We start from the raw sequence: 16748 nt of genomic DNA on the forward strand, positions 1-16748 counted from the left end.
GCCGGGCCGAGTGAAATAATAATCGAATAGCACCACATCAGCCCCAAAAGACACCGGCCCAGCGGGCATCTGCCCTGTATGCCAGGCCTGCCTGTCGCTAACTCTAATACAATTAAACATAAAAAGATTACAAGGATGAAAGAGAGCAAAAACGTAAAAAAAAGAAAAGAAAAGTTGAATGTTACAAGATATGACACTTTTTATTCGAATTTTTTTTGGGGGGGGGGGTGTAAATTACATAATTAAAAAAAAAAAATTAAACAAACAAATGTACAAATGTGCTTTGTCAACACATAGCTCAGAGTTTGATTCCCCCCCCACTTTAAATTATGTTTAAATTAGGGATGTCCCAATTACATAGAAAATATATATATTTTTGCACTTCATTAACCGATACTAGGTGCAATCTGATACTACTGTACTGGAAATGTGTTCAGTATATCGTAAGTGTGCTACCACTAGTCCACCATGCTGACAGAATGACACAGAGAGGAAGAAAACAAGCACAACACAATAAACTCTACTGTACTTTCTAGCAGTTTAACTTTTATTCACAAACCATTACCAAGGTGCTCTTTTTTTATATCTCAAAATGCCATAGTACAAAACAAGAATAGTAACACACATTGTAGCCTCTTTAATGTAAATATATACATGTAAAGTATAAAATAAATACAAATTATAATTCCCTTAGAATTTGAGTGTGAATTGCAGCCATCATATCATAGCAAATCTAAGCTAATGTGCGCCCCTAGTGGTTGCTTGAGGTGGCGTACATGACATCAGAGCAATCTGATTGGACACTTGCTGATACTGCTGATATTTTTGCTGTAAGTGTACAGAGTTGAAAAATGCAAACACGTCGCCTTGAAATTGCTGAGCATTTAGCAATTGCTGTAGTACAACATTAGCGCTGATTTGTGACTTATTGTAAACCATTAAGTATCAAAGTTCTGTTTATAGTAGACAAAAACATACACAAAAAATGTTTTCATTAGAATGTTTTTGTTGTTTCTGATAAAACACAGTGTTAATGTTTTTCAACTGAAAAAAATAATAATTTGGTGATACAGTAGTCTACTTGGGTTTCATTGATAAAGTGTTTTTTTAGGCTAATAAGAAACAAACATGCACAATTCTGTAGATATATTTATGGCAAATGAAGAGCAGCCTTTTCTTGTAAAAATAAAATAAAATAAAATAAGCATTTGAAAAAAATCTTTGATTGACTGAATATAAAATACTTTCAAAACTTTTATAGTATATGCACTTTTTTTTTTTACTACAGAAAATAATATATTTTGTTGTTTTGATGTAAAAATGGCAACATTTTGGCTGTATACAGTATGCATATTTCTTTCACCAGACAAAATTATTTTTGTTCTGTTTGAAGTAAAACTTACATGCATATTTTTTTGTACGAGAAGAAAAAAAAAATCACCAAAAGAGCTAGAAAATAAGTCAAATTAAGTGCAATTATTAAAAGTTGAAAATGTCTGTATAGGATTTATATTAAAAACGTTTTGTGTGCCTATTGTGTAAAAAAACACACACAAAAAAACAAAACAAAACAAAGCATTTGAGGATAAGTGTTTTACAATCAGAAAAACAAAGATACGTTTTTGTTTGTAAAACAAAAAACTTGAAGATACCAGTACATGTGATCATTTCTATACAAAAAGAACATGTTGTTATTTAAGGGTAAAAAAAAGAAGAAAATATTTTAAAAAAAGAAAGAAAAGTCAATTGTTGAAGAAAAATCAACACACCTATTAGTCACTATTTCATTGTGACAAGTAATAAGAAATTCACCTGACACAAATGTTTCCTCCAGTGTGCTGTTATCTTTTCTTCCACTCCATCTTACACGACTCACCAGGCGGCGACTCCCAATATTCACATCATTTACACATATACGTTCTTATCGAAGTTGGGAGGCCTGGAGGAGCTGCTGTATTCAGGAGGCGGCCTCTGGCTCACAGACTGTCCTCTTCCTCGTTGGTAGGAGGAGATATGCGAATGTGAGGCGGCGCCTTTGTAGACATATTTCGTATGACTGCGGGTGGACAAACACACACAGCGCTGATTAACCATCCAGAAGCCAGCCTAGCTATCCCTAATGAGATCCAATACGGGGAATAATACGTTTTTGTATTGAATGTCATTAAACCGAGCAATTGTTCCTAATAAAATGTCCTCATGTAACTAGTTCAGGGACGACTGACCTTTTCTTGCAGTCTGCCACAGAGAAGCAGAGCACACCACCACCAAGAACACAAAGAACAGAACCTGACCAACCAATGAAGAGTGCTGCTCCCAGCTCATACCTAAAACGGAGGAAAGGGCAGTTTTTTTTGTTTTTTTTAAACAACGCAAATGTGACTCATTTGAAATCTTTTCAACACGAGAAAACTATATTTCTTACTTCTGTTCCACAAACAGTGGGTTGAAAAAATCTGATGTTATGCGATGTGCATAGAGGGAACATGCTGAAAGGGAGCACAAGCCTGAAGAAGAAGAACAATTCGTACTGTATGAAGTCATAGAGTTGTTTTAGATGCTAAGTGGAACAACGGCACAGAGAATTTGGCATTGATTAGCAGTGCTTCTTAAACTTTATACACCAAGTACCATCAGAATGAGCAACAATAAAACTCTATATTACTCAAAATTATATTTCATTTTAATGCTGAAATAAAAGGGAAAAAACTGTACATAAATAATGAATAAGTGAACTGGATAGCATGTATGGTGGTGTAAGTTCAATGTATGTAAATAGAATAAACACAAAAAGGTAGTCAAGTTAAAATGTGAATGTATTGTACTTAATAGTAAAATACAACTGAAATATATTTAGGAAAGATATTGAAATACTGAAATATATTTAGGAAATATATTTAATATACAGTTTAGGCCACCATAACTTGAGTTTGCACATTCAATTTTGTGATTCTTACATGTACCACTAGAGGGAGCTTGCAGAGCACACTTTAAGAATCACTGTCTACTGTAATACAGCGATTACATGTAGGCATCTCTTAGGGGTAAAATGACACTCATGGTAGCCTTGTTTGTGTTTGTTTGAATGATTTTTACAGTGATATTAAAATATACTTTAAAAAATTGCATCAATTCATACATTTTCCATCTATAATTCTTAAAATAATTATAATATAAAAACACTGAGCGGGACTATGTCATTTTGTTTCCAGGTGTCAATTTGACAGGTAGATGACATGCCCAATTAAGTAGGTAAGGAGTATTGAATAGTGAAATAGTGAAATTCACTATTTAGCTCTAGCTACAAAAAAAAACAAAAACCAAAAAAAAACATGGGAAATGCTGTCCATGCAAAAATAAAATAAAATAAAATAAAACAAATTGATCTGAAAAATTACGGTAAGTTATTTTTGGGGTAAACAGAAAAAGTCAGCAAATTGGTATGAGCTTGTATCCTCCCTCTGGCCTTTTTTTTTTTTTGATACAGAGAAAATTTGTCAAAAAAGTTGAGGATACAGTACATTTTTTTTGTTTGGTAAACAATAACAAAACAAAAACAAATGACAAAAGAAAATCATCTTCATAAACACACTTTGAAGACTCTTTCTGAACAAAACCTAGCCTACATGGGTTTGTTATAAATTAAACTTGATGAACAAATATTTAGCTAAACACACAATAATGTTGAATTTTGTGTAGTAAGTGCCAATGTGACCCCCCCAAAAAATATTTAAAAAATTGGGGGGTGGGGGGAGGGTACAGCATTTAAGAAAATAAAATAATAATCTTGTCTTATCAATGGTTCAAAATGAAAAGACCTCTTAAAAGGCAGGAAAAAGAGTATGAAGGCAAAATTTCTTACCACTGAGGATAAAGTTGACGCCCGCAAAGCAGGCGGTCCTCGCTTTGCTCTTGTCACTTCCTCCAATTTTGGTGCACTTCATCCCTACCAGGGCAAAGACCGTACCAAAAAAGCCCAGACAGACTGCTGCAATCATCAGCCCCCTGCAGGCCTGGATGTAACCTGTAGCCAGAGATTAAAAACAACCCCTTGACCTTTTGACAAACGTGCACATAAAGCATGCAGTCGAATTAGTCACAAGATGAGATTTAGAGGCAAATATTAGCTCGGAACTAATGAGCCGTGCTCGAAACCGCCTGAGGCTCAGGGTCAATTTCCTTGATAGGCTTTAAGAATCAGCCAACTGAGGCTAAACATTGACACATTTAACGATAAATTTGTCGATCGCAGCGCTCATGGAGATGATTTTCAATTTGATGTTTTAAAATGGAGAAAGTTCGAAATATCTTCGAAAGGGCAAAAGTGCAGCTGACCATCCAAAGCCAGCAAGGAAGGAAAATCTTTGCAGTTGGACACTCCGGTGGAGTCGGTGACGCACGTCTTCCACAGGTTGGACCAGTAGGTCGCCGTGGTGATGACCGTCCCGTCCAGCGAGGACACCTTCCAGTAGTCTGTCGGCAGGGTGGACGACACGAGAACCCATCCCGAGGTGGCGAGCGCAAAGCCCAGGATCTCCTGATACATGCTGCTCCGAATGCTGCTCTTCGCCGACCGCGTTGGCGGGACCAAAGTTTGATTAATGGTTCCCAGGCGGTTGGAAAAGTAGCCAGGATGTGCGACACTAAGTTGGTTAATATGTTATGGACTGTTGCATTCTGCCACAAGGAGTTTGGACTTGAACTTCAACAACAGGTCTGACGGTTTGTCATGTGGTCCTCTAAGCCCTTGCCAATTATTCATACTGAAAATTGATGGAGGCCCTGATGTAGTTTAAAATTAAACGAAGAGACTTTGGATGACCAATACATTCAGTCTGACTAATAAGTAACTAGTGAGAATTGTGCACTAAAACTTGTACTGCTTACCGTATTTTACCGACTATAAATAGCACTTTTTTCAAAGGTTGGCTGTTCTTGCGGTTTATACTCCGGACTGATACATGAAAATAATATGCTGGGGGAATATAAAATTTCACAGACAGCCACAAGAGGGCACAATATACTTATACCATGATATACTACATACTTAATGTGACTTGTTACAGTAAACTCCAGTGCGACTTATGTATGTTTTTTTTTTTTTAACCTAATCATGCATTTTTAGCCTAGTGCGATTTATAGTCCGGAAAATATGGTACGTGGTTTTTAAGCCATCAGCTCTACAATATTTAATGTAGTAAATTTCTACAACAGGATTACAAACATACAGCTTTTTAACACCCTCGCCGATTTATAAAATGTAAGCGACTCCCCCAAAAATAATCAGCGTGTTCTTACGGGTCTTATCAATGTCCGCATAACCATATTCAAATATCCATCTGCTATTCTCTTGTGTTGAGGGTTGCCCCTAGCATATTTTGGGCAAAAGATAGCCTACCTACATCATGGGCTGTTCGCCAGCCAGTCTGTTCTAAAAAGAACTCATCGGCGATGGGACAGTTGTGATTTCCCAGGAATGTTGATGTAGTGATCATTTGAAAATGTGGACATTGGCTGAGCATGTTGATATTTATCAGCTTCCCAGTTATTATAAAAATTCATTATTATGCTCACTGTCTTCACATAAATGAATATCATTAATTTAAATAATAACTAGTGTCTAGCTGATATTGATTCTTTTTTTTAAGCCTGTCGATTCCAATATTTGGTGGAATAAATTTCCGATAACCACATACACTAAAAATAGGAATAATAGCCAGAATAAAAAACTGAATTTTTTTTTTGCCTTGGGGGGGTGGACATCGTTATCTTTGTCTTGTGTGTTAATGTGCATTTTTTACCCTTTTGGATGGCTTATTTTTTATTGTAATGTTTGACCGTTTTAGAATAGATAATATTGTCCGATTAAATTGTTCGAACCCTAAAAATACCATCATTAAAGGTAATTTGAGCAAATGTATTATTTCAGAAGTGTGCGTCAAACTGGTAGACCTTCCTGCCATTAATCAGTTCCTAAGAAGCAGCTCTCAGCTTCAAAAAGTTTGGTGAACCCTGTTGTAAAATGAGACAGACATTCACTTTCGTGTTTGCACATACACGCGTGGACAAATTGTTTGTTACCGCTCTGGTAATGAAAGAAAAATAACAATAATAATAATAATAATAAAAAAATTGTATTAACAATAAATAAAAAACGGAAAACCAATAAGAATCAGACATTACTTTTGAATTGGGTTTAAAAAAAAATCTTAAAGGTTATGAAACAATTTATCTAGGTCTCTCTCTCTCTCTTTTTAAATATCACAAAAACCTAGCATTTAAACAGGGGTGTGTAAACTTTTTATATCCAGTGTATATTTTCTGCACTAGCATGCTAAGCACTGTGAAACACCAAGAGTATTATTACCTCTGTCATTTTATGGATAGGTGCCCTAAACACAGTGTCTTCTGATTAGCAGAGCAGCAGTGGAGGCACTTATAGAAAACTACCAATCATGACATGTTTTATAATTTATTTACAGTTAGAGAACGAGACAGGGCAAACCGTGGACTACTCACCAGTCAATCACAGGACACATAAAGACAAAACAAAAACAATTCACACTTAGCTGCAGTGTCTTTAGCATAATTTATGCTACCTAATACATAACATTGGTCCAGATTTGTCAAGCCAAAAACAAAACATATGTGAATGTGTCACCAACTTCCTGTCACTGTTGTTTAAATTCCTCACAACTGTTGTAACAATTTATTGACAGCATGCCCTTTAATTCTTAGCGAGCTGTATTATAGTGCAAACAAATATTTGCATTCTATAGCAGGTAAGTACATTCATCCCATTAGAGACCAGTGTGATAAAAATCACACTTAAACTTTAGTTAAAAAAAAGAAAGAAAAAAAAGATATGATCTGACTGATATAAGAGCTCATAAAATGTTAGTATAAAATCATGCAAAAACATTTTAAAAAATAATGACATATTTTAACAATTGCATGAAGAGCTTTTTTATGGTTCACCCACTGCATAGCATTACATTATATTTGTTTAAAAAAAAACAGTACTTGTACTTACAGTATCTTTTATTTAGTGTAGAAAATCATATATTGTGTTATGCTCCCACGATAAATTCTGATCTGATCTCAAAGACAAAGGAATAGAAAAAAGGAAGATTTAAAGTAATTTAGTAATAGAAGTAGTAAATAGTGGAAAATAAATTAGAAGTAATTAAAAGTTAAGTTAAAGCAAAATGACAGATTATTGTATTTAAATAGCTCACACTCCACATTATTTTGCACACGCCTCATCATATAGTTTCCAGTGCTTTAGAACTGCATCATACTGAGAGCTGCTTTTCCCATGTAGCTAAATAAGGTCTGTGTAGCAAATTTTGTGACAGCTGAGTGTATGCCAGGGATGAATATTTTCTGCTCCTTAGCTGTCCCACACCACACACATTTCCTAAAGTTGCATCACTATAAAAATGATATTTCACCATGAAACGAGACAAACGTGCCATGCAGTGTGGGATGGTGGCCCATTGAGAACCTCTATTATTGTATCAATAGTTTGAAAGCAGTCGCACAATGTGCCACTCACCGTCCAACTTCAGGATGGTATGGTGCGGCCTACAGTGGAGCGCTCCGATGGCGTTCCCGGCGCAGTTGTTCCATAGGCCCTGCAGCACCCATGTGGCCGTGATGACCGAGGACGCCCGGCTGGTGGCCTTCCATTCATTGGACACCGTGGCGCCAATTGTGGCCCCCAGTCCCCCGAGGCCGCTGATGAAAGCCAGGATCTGCAAGCCGGACATTTGCTGGCTTTCACAATTCAATGTGAATCTTTTTCAGTGGAAGAAATACACGCAATCGCCCCGGTCAGGTAAATTACACTTTGGACATGTGTTTTCACTGCGATGATTTACAGACAGGACATCTCTCATGGTCAAGGATGGACACAAGGGCCTTAAAGTCAAACAGTAATCAAAGTATGAGCTGGGAGTTAGTTATTATTTTTCAGCAATGCCAAAGCACCTCCTTTGTGTGCCCGTGCTTTGGTCCAGAAGTGATACCATGCATCATATTAACACAAAGAACGGTAAAAGAATAATTAGTCATGTTTCGATGGAAGCAAAGTCCTCCTTCAAGTTCATCATTCAGAGAAAGAGGATGACTCACGATTTCAAGCTTCGTGTGTGTGTGTGTTTACTGTTCATCTACTGTATGTATGTATAGAGAAATGTAAATACTTTTCAATTGCTGTAATAGATGGATGTTGATTATAATTGTAGAAAATAAAAATCCCCAACTGTATTAATGACTTGCAATTAGGTTTATAGTTTTATTTGTGACGTAAAGGCTGGATGGATGATTTTACACCAAATGTAACTATGTTCTGATTGTTTCAACAAAAGTAAATAAAAAATAAAATAAAATAAATATTGTACACCAAATGTACCACCAGATGGCGGAAAACTTCACCTCACGTTTCACTTGTGTTCCACTTGACACGCTTTATTTAATGTTTGTCATGTACCTAACGCTTATCCGTTTGGTTGTATACGTAGAATTTACGTTGTTTGTTGTTGTTTTAATTTGTTGCTATTTTTAATCATATTTGGCAAGCAAGTGAATGACACTTCTGACAACCAATCACACTCGACAATGGGCGTGAACAAGTCCCGTTTACACGCCCATTGCACGCGCCGACCGGTTTCTACTAGAATCAATCAAGCGTTCTTCTCAATGTTGCCATAAACTCGACCTGTTGTTTATTTGTTCATTTTAAAACTAGCTTGGCGGCAGAGAAAGTACCCGTGTTCCTTGCCCAGTGACATGGAAGCTCTGCGTCAAGACGTGAAGGATAATCCGTCGTTAAAGGCTAATCTTGTCTCCAAGCTTTTCTTCTGGTAAGAAAACTGCGACAGCCGTCATTGGCACATGCACACCTGCTTGCGTTGGCAGGTAGCTACCACCAACAGTAGACTATTCATCTCAAATATTGTACACACTGTTTATGGAGGACGAAGCTGGAGTTTAATGATAATAATTCGTGTTCATGTAGTCGTGTTATTCTTAGAATATTAAAGTAGTCAAACTGAGTGCCTGTCATTAGTTGGCAGATTGTACACAGGCAGGACACGTCCACTTTATTAGGTACACCCGCTGCACTCTAGTCTAATTGAATCTACAGTAAATATTAGTATGGAGAATACTTGTACTCTAGGCCATGAATATAAAATAAATACAAGGAAAATAAATAAATAATGTACAACAGAAAATATTGGTTATCTTACTTATCTTCTACGGAAATAAAGTTTTATTATTATGATATTGCTATTGTTATTATTGGCATTGACAATATTTCTACTTGGTAGTTGGTTGAATCCATTGTTCGGGATCGGCTACAAAAGGAGGCTAGAAGAAGATGACATGTACAAGGTTCTTCCTGAGGATGCTTCTGACACACTTGGGAAGGAGTTACAGTGGTAAGAATAACTGTAATTTATTAGTAATATCTTTATGCTCGTTATCTCCATCATGAACAAGAACATGTCAGGTTGTGTGCCATTCTAAAGTATGAAATAAAACTTCCCTGACGGGTTGAATGACAAAGTCTAGGGTCTGTTCATTTAACTATGTAATACGATTAGACTCTTTACAGCGAAATAATTACTCCATATTACAAAACCGTACACCAGTCCAATACACTACTACAATATCCCCATCATTTTAACACAGTGTGCAATAGTAGCAGCAGCTGCCAATGTGATGCCATGCAGAAAACTAAAGCCATAATAATTAATATGTTATTAAAATTCTCATCGCGTGACTCAAAACTGTGTAAAGCCATTAAATACATAGTCACAACACCACCCCCACCCCCAATTAAGGAAAGGTGATATTGTGTTTGAGGATGTGCTTGGCGTTCAGCCCACCTATTAATAGAAAGTACCACTTGAGCTGCATTACAAAACAGACTGTTCTCTTTCACTCTTCTCACTATATGGCAGAAACACTTTGATTGAATGACTTTCTTTAGGCCACATAGGAGCAGAATATTGCACTCAAAATTGAGGTCATTGTGCCAAGTCTTGGCTTCCCCCATACAGTCGCACATGACATTTAGTGTCATGCTGTCTGGTCAACAAGCTTGGTTGTCAGGGGGGTTCCAATGAAAGAACAGCATGGTGCTGTTAGCATCTCTTTGAGCTGACAACCCTCACTTGTGCGAGTAAATGATATGGTACTTTGCATCTCATATGAAGTTAGCCAACAGGTCAATGGACTTGCTCAAATTATTTATATTTAGCATGTCACATTTCTGCCCCGTCACGTCAGTCACTGATGGTGTAGTACTGGCTAAATATCGGCTCTGCTATTAGCGGGACATTCGCTCACTTGCCCTAAGGCAGACTTAGGAACTGTTTGTGTTTATCACTGCAAACAATAACGCATCTTTCATACTTTTCAAAGGTACTGGAGCCAAGAAGTTGAGCTTGCGGCAAAAGATTTACGTCAGCCTAAACTCACCAAAGTCCTCATAAAGTGTTACTGGAAATCCTACACTCTCATTGGAGCATACATCTTCACACAGGTGCAGTCAAAATAACCAGCTTAAAGGAGGCAATGATGGATTTCATGTGTTTGAACTTGTCTGGTTTACTCCATCAGGAAGTCGTCAAAGTCATTCAGCCAGTGTTCCTCGGTAAGATCATTGAGTACTTTGAGAGTCCTGACGCCGCAGGACCAACTGCCAAGTCCTACAGCTACGCGATGGGCATCTGCCTGTCCACTGTCTGGATAGCCATCCTTCACCATCTTTATTTCTACCATGTCCAAAAAGCGGGCATGAAAGTCCGTGTGGCAATGTGTCACATGATCTATCGTAAGGTAGAGATTGACAAGAAGATTATTGAGTAATTATTTAGTTACTCCTTGTAACGCATTTTTTCCTGCAAAGGCTCTCAGTCTTAACAACATGGCGCTGACGAAAACGACGACGGGACAAATTGTCAATCTGTTGTCCAATGATGTCAACACATTTGATGAGGTAATTATCTGAAAATGAGCCTATCCACGTTATTAGGTAGACCTGTAAAAGTTATTGTGTTTCAGTACAAGCGCTACAGTATATCAAAATGCTCAGTTTTGATTGACCTAGACTGGAAATGTATGGTCACAGATGATGAGCCACCCTGGACTGGTCGCCAGCTAAACACAGGACAATTTTGATTGACTCAAATGTACTAATTTGTTGTATTAGTGAATTTTAAGGCTGCATAAGCTGTCAACTATATTCACCATATTCATAAAATATTTCACTCTAGTTTCCCTTTTTGTATTGTAATGAAATTAAATTTACCACAATATTCTAATTTATTGTGGTTCACATGCATATACAGTATACTGTACTATATATTTGTCATGTTCTCCCAGGTAGCATTGTATCTGCACTTTCTGTGGATTACCCCCCTGCAAGCAGCAATGGTGATTATGTTATTGATGTATTGGATCGGTCCATCATGCTTTGCGGGAATGGCCGTCTTACTCATCCTGATACCAGTGCAGTCCATGTTTGGAAGACTGTTTTCCAGGCTGAGGTTGGCAATGATCAAATGGACCCTAAAGTAGTATCAACTTTTTGTATCGGTACCGTTATTGCCACGAGTGTCTGTCGTTCTAGGGCTGACACTGCAGTCCTGACTGACGACCGGATACGCACAATGAATGAGGTCATCTCTGGGATCCGTGTTATAAAGATGTACGGGTGGGAGAAATCCTTTGCTGCGCTTGTGGATGAAGTCCGAAGGTAGCTTGTCTTCATTATATATCCCCGTGCATCGCCTGATAACTTTTTTTTGTGATGGCACAGAATGGAAATCTCCAAAATAATGAGAAGCTCCTACTTGCGAGGCTTGAACACGGCGTCGTTCTTCGTGGCCAGCAAGCTCATCGTCTTCCTCACTGTTTGCGTCTACGTGCTGACGGGCAGCCAGCTTTCTTCCAGCACTGTCTTCATGGCAGTTTCCCTTTATGGCGCCGTCAGACTCACCATCACGCTCTTCTTTCCCTTCGCCATCGAGAAGGTCTCGGAGTCCCTCATCAGCATCCAAAGAATTCAAGTAAGAATGCAGATTTCAAGTTACATAAATGTATTTTCACCTGCCACATTACATGCTCAGTTGAGCTTTGTAAATGAACATGTTTCCATGTTAAATCCCCAAAAAGCGCAATCCAATTCAGATCTGGATTCAACTTAATTAATATGACAGTTTTTGCTCTTGTAATATATCAATGAGTGGATTCTCACCAAAAGTCAAAAAGCAAAAACGTTGAGTAAATACCAACTCTTAATATTAATGAAATCTTATTAAAAAAAACATCATGTTGAATTAAAACCATTGCGACAGTATGAATAAAAGTCAGCGTTATTGCTTTGGATTGTGTGTTTATCTAAGGGAGTGGGAGGTGAGTCTTTATCACTATTAATACACTGAATGAAGTTGTTGGCATGATCCCTGTTAGGATTTTCTCCTTCTGGATGAAGTTGCTCCTCAGCATCTGGGACTTCCGGTGGAGAAGAAGAAAGACTTTATGGTGAAGATTCAGGATTTAGTCTGCTATTGGGACAAGGTGAGCTCAATTGCTAAAAGCGCTAAATACGGTCGGTAAAGCTGAAATGTTTGAGACGATTGTTTTCAAGTCATTGCATGTTTTGCTGACAGATGCAAGAGGCTCCAACCTTACAGAATGTGTCCTTGACAGTGAGACCTGATCAGCTGCTTGCTGTCATTGGTCCTGTTGGGTCGGGGAAGGTATAGTTGCCATCATGAGTAACTTGTAAAGTAAGTATGGACTCACTCTCATTTAATGTTTTGTGCCAGTCTTCGCTCCTCAGCGCCATCCTGGGAGAGCTGAGCCAGGAAAGTGGCGTGGTCAAGGTCCGAGGGCATCTGACCTACACTTCGCAGCAGCCCTGGATTTTACCCGGCACCATCCGAAGCAACATCCTTTTCGGCAAAGAGCTCAACCGCTTCAAGTATGACCGAGTGCTGAGAGCCTGCGCCCTCAAGAGAGTGAGAATGAGTCCCGTTCCCCGTCAGGGTTCTTAGACCTGCACCTTATAGTAAGGCCAGTTTGGAATAATTCTGTAAGGGGTGCGTTTGGACCCTGTCTAGGACATGATGCTCCTGCCAGGTGGTGACTTGGCATCCGTCGGAGACAGAGGGGCCAACTTGAGTGGAGGACAGAAGGCGAGAGTCAGCTTGGCCAGGTGTGGGCAAAAGAAACACACTTAAAATTAAAAAAAAATCCTCTGACTGAATGTTCTCTTCAGAGCAGTGTACCAGGATGCAGACATCTACCTGCTGGATGATCCACTCAGCGCTGTAGATACTGAAGTTGGCAAGCACATCTTTGAAGAGTAAAATAACTGCGCTGTGTCATACTTGAGCCGCTTTCTGTTGAAAATTTTTGAAACTCTCATATTCTTTCCCACAGGTGTATTTGTGGACTTCTGAGGAACAAGCCACGTGTTCTCGTCACTCACCAACTGCAATATCTGCATTCCGCACATGAAATTGTCGTCTTAAAGGAGGTGAGTGAACATGTCATATTCAGAGTTGAGCTGGAGCCTGTCCCAACTGACTTCGGGCAGGAAGCGGGGTACACCCAAGACAGTTCTTACTTTAAAACCAAAATGTCCCCCACAAAACAATCCATGTTTTCAGGGTCAAATGGTGGCCAAGGGGAGCTATAGAGAGTTGCAGAGTGCTGGGCTTGACTTCTCGTCACTCCTCAAAGAGGAGGACGGCCAGGAGGAAAGACCGAGCACGACCCCTCTCAAGGCAATGACCTCATTTTGCCCCTCTACACTATCTGACAAGTCCATGTCGTCCATGTCTTCCTTGTCCGCCTCCTGCTACTCGCTGATGGAAGAAACACTCACACCGGTAGGTGTAAATGGAACGTCAGGGTGCGAATGTCGATTTTGATAGGCAGTTCAAAGATGTTTTACAGCTTTAATCTTGTAAAATGATGTCATATTAAATTACAACTTCATTGCAAAAATTATATTTTTTTCTAATAATACTACAACCATATTCTAGTAAAATTACATTTTTAAAACAATACTTTTTCTTCTTTACTGTATAACTTTATTCTCTAATATTAACACTTGACCCTATTCTCACACATTATCACAACTTTACTCTGTTTGTTAAAAACAACAAAACAAAAAACAAACAAACTGCAAAGCGCATTTCTCCCCCACTTCTGTAAAATTATGGATTTTTTCTCAAGGTATTATGATTTTAGTCTGATAAATTCAATTTTCATATTGTTAAAATTCTTCTAAAGTTAGGCTTCCCCCCTATATATTACCACTTTAACTTCATCCATGTGCCTCAATTGGTTTGCTAAGATTCATGCATTATTCTCAGACAAATGTCAAGTATTCACCCAACAATGACTGTTTAAAACTATTTGGATCTACGTGATAGTCCAGAAATCAACCAATCAAACAGCAATGAAAACCATCAGTCAATCAAAAGAGGATTTTATTCCTTGTGAACCTATATTGTTTTCATTCAGCTTCTGGTATTGGATTTTGATATACAAATACTGTATAATGGGAAAACATGTGCGCTATGTTTCCAAATAGCCTCTAGAGGGCAGAACAGCCTTATTTTCCCTCGAAGCATGCTGTTCAATGATGGGGTGACTGACACTGCACGTTGTATGTGCAGGCAGCGCAGCCCACGGAAGAGGAAAGGCGCAAGCAGGGAGACATCGGCCTGCAAATGTATGTGAAATATTTCAGCGCGGGTGCCAACTTCCTGGTTCTTCTCCTCCTCTTTCTCCTCAATATTCTTGCACATGTGAGTCCATTAGAATTTGCAAAATGGAGTTGTGTATTGGTTGTTTGAATGAAAATGAATATTTGATTTGTTTTAAAGGTGGCGTTTGTGCTGCAGGACTGGTGGCTTGCTCATTGGTAAGATTCTTCCCACACAATTGCTTGTAGAAAAGAAGACAAAAAGGACAAAAAAAAAGCTCTATAGGCAGTTTTGTGTAAAGGAGTAAACAGAGGACGTCTTCAGGGATGAAATGTTTACCATGGCTTTATGTGTCACTTGTTGAAGGTGACCTTTTACTTTTCCATAGTGGAAAATGTCTTGTTTGTGTCGCTTCTTTTCTTCGCGTTTATGTATCCTTGTGTTTTTTTTCTTTTCTACGGCAGGGCCTCTGAGCAGCAGCAGCACGTTAACGTAATGCAGTCCCTCAATGGCAGCCTCCACACACAGCCAGACCTTGACTTGTATCTAAGTGTTTATGCAGGTGAACCTTGTTAATTGTCCACCTTAAAAAAAATACATTAAAAAAAAGTCTGTTTGTAATGTAAAACATGGCATCCATTCAGAAAAGGGTTAGACGGTTGTTTGGCAGTAACCCAAGGCCTTCAAGGCCAAGTGTTGGTACACGGGCCTCAGCTGTGTTGTCTATGCTCAGATTACTCCGATTGTCTCCCTGACTCTGAACATCTTCACTCTTTGTACATAAACTCAGAGAAAAATACTGGGAACAAAAAAATGCAAGCAACACTTAAGTGGACAACATTTGTTTTCTCTTTTTCGGTGCACAGAATACTTATTGGCCATTAAAACATGGCTGTCCTTGAAGGAAGCATGAGGATGGCATCAGAGTGTTGTGACAGATTTTGATTATTTCTTTGTGCCCAAGGTTTAACTGGCGCAGCCGTCGTGTTTGGCTTCGCTCGCAGCTTGGTCTTCTTCAACGTCCTGGTGAGATCAGCCCAGACGCTTCACAACCGCATGTTTGATTCTATCCTGCGGAGCCCGGTGCACTTTTTCCAAATCAATCCAATTGGTAAGAGGCTGACATCCTTGTATAATTATTATTTAAGATAGGAGAAGGTTGAGCCATCAGGGGAGCCACACTGAGAGGGTTATTCTAACATGTCAACACTAGAGAGCAGACTATGTCCTGCTTCTTTTTACTATGCTTACACTGTATCTTCAACCTCAATATACAATTTAACTTTTTACATTAAACTATTTATCTGCAAGGCATTCTTACTCTTAAAACAAACAAACTGAATATCCTAGAAATATATTTTTACCCACAAATATAGTTGAACTAACAAAAAAAAATTGTATAATAAGTAATGAATAAATAAATGTCTTTTCAAAGATTGTTTTTGAATTTACAATTTTTAGGTCTAAATTAAATCAACTGTGATACGAAGTACGAAGTAAGACACGATGCAAGGCAATCAATATCCAAGCCTTGCCAAACACCTTTAGTATAACATTTAGTTTAAGCATCTTTTAACAAATATTTAAAAAATATTTTTTTCATACGCATTAAAATATTTATTAGATTTAAATTCAAATTCATGGGCAAACAAGTGCCAGGGCAGAAAAAAAAATCTCTATACAGAATATACATTTTTAAGAAAAATATTTATACTATTTTAAAGGTAGTAATTATGATGAAAAATGTGCTTTAAAAAAAATAAAAATAAATCTGACTCCTTCGCTTCTTGGAGTCAACTGTAAAAAAAAGAAAGGAAATTCATTTGGAAATGTACTTTTTTTTTTTTTTGCCTAACACTGTGCAATTCTTCATTATAGACCTGTAACAACTTGTCATTTAATAGCTGAAGTCAGCTGGCTAAGTGATGGCTTTCATTTTTTGTGGGCATTGTTCACCTGTCAGCAGACAATTACTCAGTCTAATCTCTTCATAGTGACAATGCATTTACA

At 38.1% G+C, this 16748-nt stretch overlaps 2 protein-coding genes across 5 annotated transcripts in view; one reads left to right on the forward strand and one right to left on the reverse strand.

Annotated features, from left to right (window-relative positions):
• Positions 1–1513: 1513 nt before the first annotated feature.
• LOC144060843 (claudin-10-like) lies at positions 1514–7772 on the reverse strand. 3 transcript variants are annotated; one of them, XM_077580719.1, is made up of 6 exons: positions 7600–7772; positions 4336–4547; positions 3863–4024; positions 2426–2507; positions 2226–2327; positions 1514–2056 (listed from the first exon to the last, which is right to left on the reverse strand). In XM_077580719.1, exons 1-6 carry the CDS (start codon positions 7770–7772, stop codon positions 1906–1908), a joined length of 882 nt encoding a protein of 293 aa, XP_077436845.1. In that variant the 3' UTR covers positions 1514–1905. The 3 variants fall into 3 exon arrangements, with proteins under 3 accessions (XP_077436845.1, XP_077436847.1, XP_077436846.1); XM_077580721.1 differs by lacking the exon at positions 4336–4547 and having other exon boundaries at positions 7559–7772; XM_077580720.1 differs by lacking the exon at positions 4336–4547 and having other exon boundaries at positions 1514–2082; positions 2222–2327; positions 7559–7772.
• Positions 7773–8686: 914 nt separating this feature from the next.
• LOC144060030 (ATP-binding cassette sub-family C member 4-like) overlaps positions 8687–16748 on the forward strand; it is a 37716-nt gene continuing 29654 nt past the window's right edge. For both annotated transcript variants that reach the window (XM_077579136.1, XM_077579137.1), the window contains exons 1-19: positions 8687–8867; positions 9336–9446; positions 10435–10555; positions 10633–10851; positions 10922–11011; positions 11398–11561; positions 11645–11770; positions 11834–12083; positions 12487–12594; positions 12687–12776; positions 12846–13037; positions 13140–13234; positions 13298–13384; positions 13462–13558; positions 13692–13913; positions 14709–14840; positions 14919–14956; positions 15203–15300; positions 15703–15849. In XM_077579136.1, coding sequence (XP_077435262.1) covers positions 8794–8867; positions 9336–9446; positions 10435–10555; positions 10633–10851; positions 10922–11011; positions 11398–11561; positions 11645–11770; positions 11834–12083; positions 12487–12594; positions 12687–12776; positions 12846–13037; positions 13140–13234; positions 13298–13384; positions 13462–13558; positions 13692–13913; positions 14709–14840; positions 14919–14956; positions 15203–15300; positions 15703–15849 — 2461 coding nt within the window. In that variant the 5' untranslated portion in view covers positions 8687–8793. The remainder of the gene's footprint in view (positions 8868–9335; positions 9447–10434; positions 10556–10632; positions 10852–10921; positions 11012–11397; positions 11562–11644; positions 11771–11833; positions 12084–12486; positions 12595–12686; positions 12777–12845; positions 13038–13139; positions 13235–13297; positions 13385–13461; positions 13559–13691; positions 13914–14708; positions 14841–14918; positions 14957–15202; positions 15301–15702; positions 15850–16748) is intronic.

Source organism: Vanacampus margaritifer, chromosome 11, assembly GCF_051991255.1.
Source record: "Vanacampus margaritifer isolate UIUO_Vmar chromosome 11, RoL_Vmar_1.0, whole genome shotgun sequence".
NCBI lineage: Eukaryota > Metazoa > Chordata > Actinopteri > Syngnathiformes > Syngnathidae > Vanacampus > Vanacampus margaritifer.

Excerpts from the sequence above, each read along its gene's own strand:
- LOC144060843 (XM_077580719.1), bottom strand. The coding sequence starts at position 7,772 with ATGTCCGGCTTGCAGATCCTGGCTTTCATCAGCGGCCTCGGGGGACTG. Across the intron at positions 4,548-7,599 it reads GCCGGGAACGCCATCGGAGC|CATGTATCAGGAGATCCTGG; the intron begins GCTCCACTGTAG and ends CATTCGGAGCAG. Across the intron at positions 2,057-2,225 it reads GTGGCAGACTGCAAGAAAAG|TCATACGAAATATGTCTACA; the intron begins GTCAGTCGTCCC and ends GTCCACCCGCAG.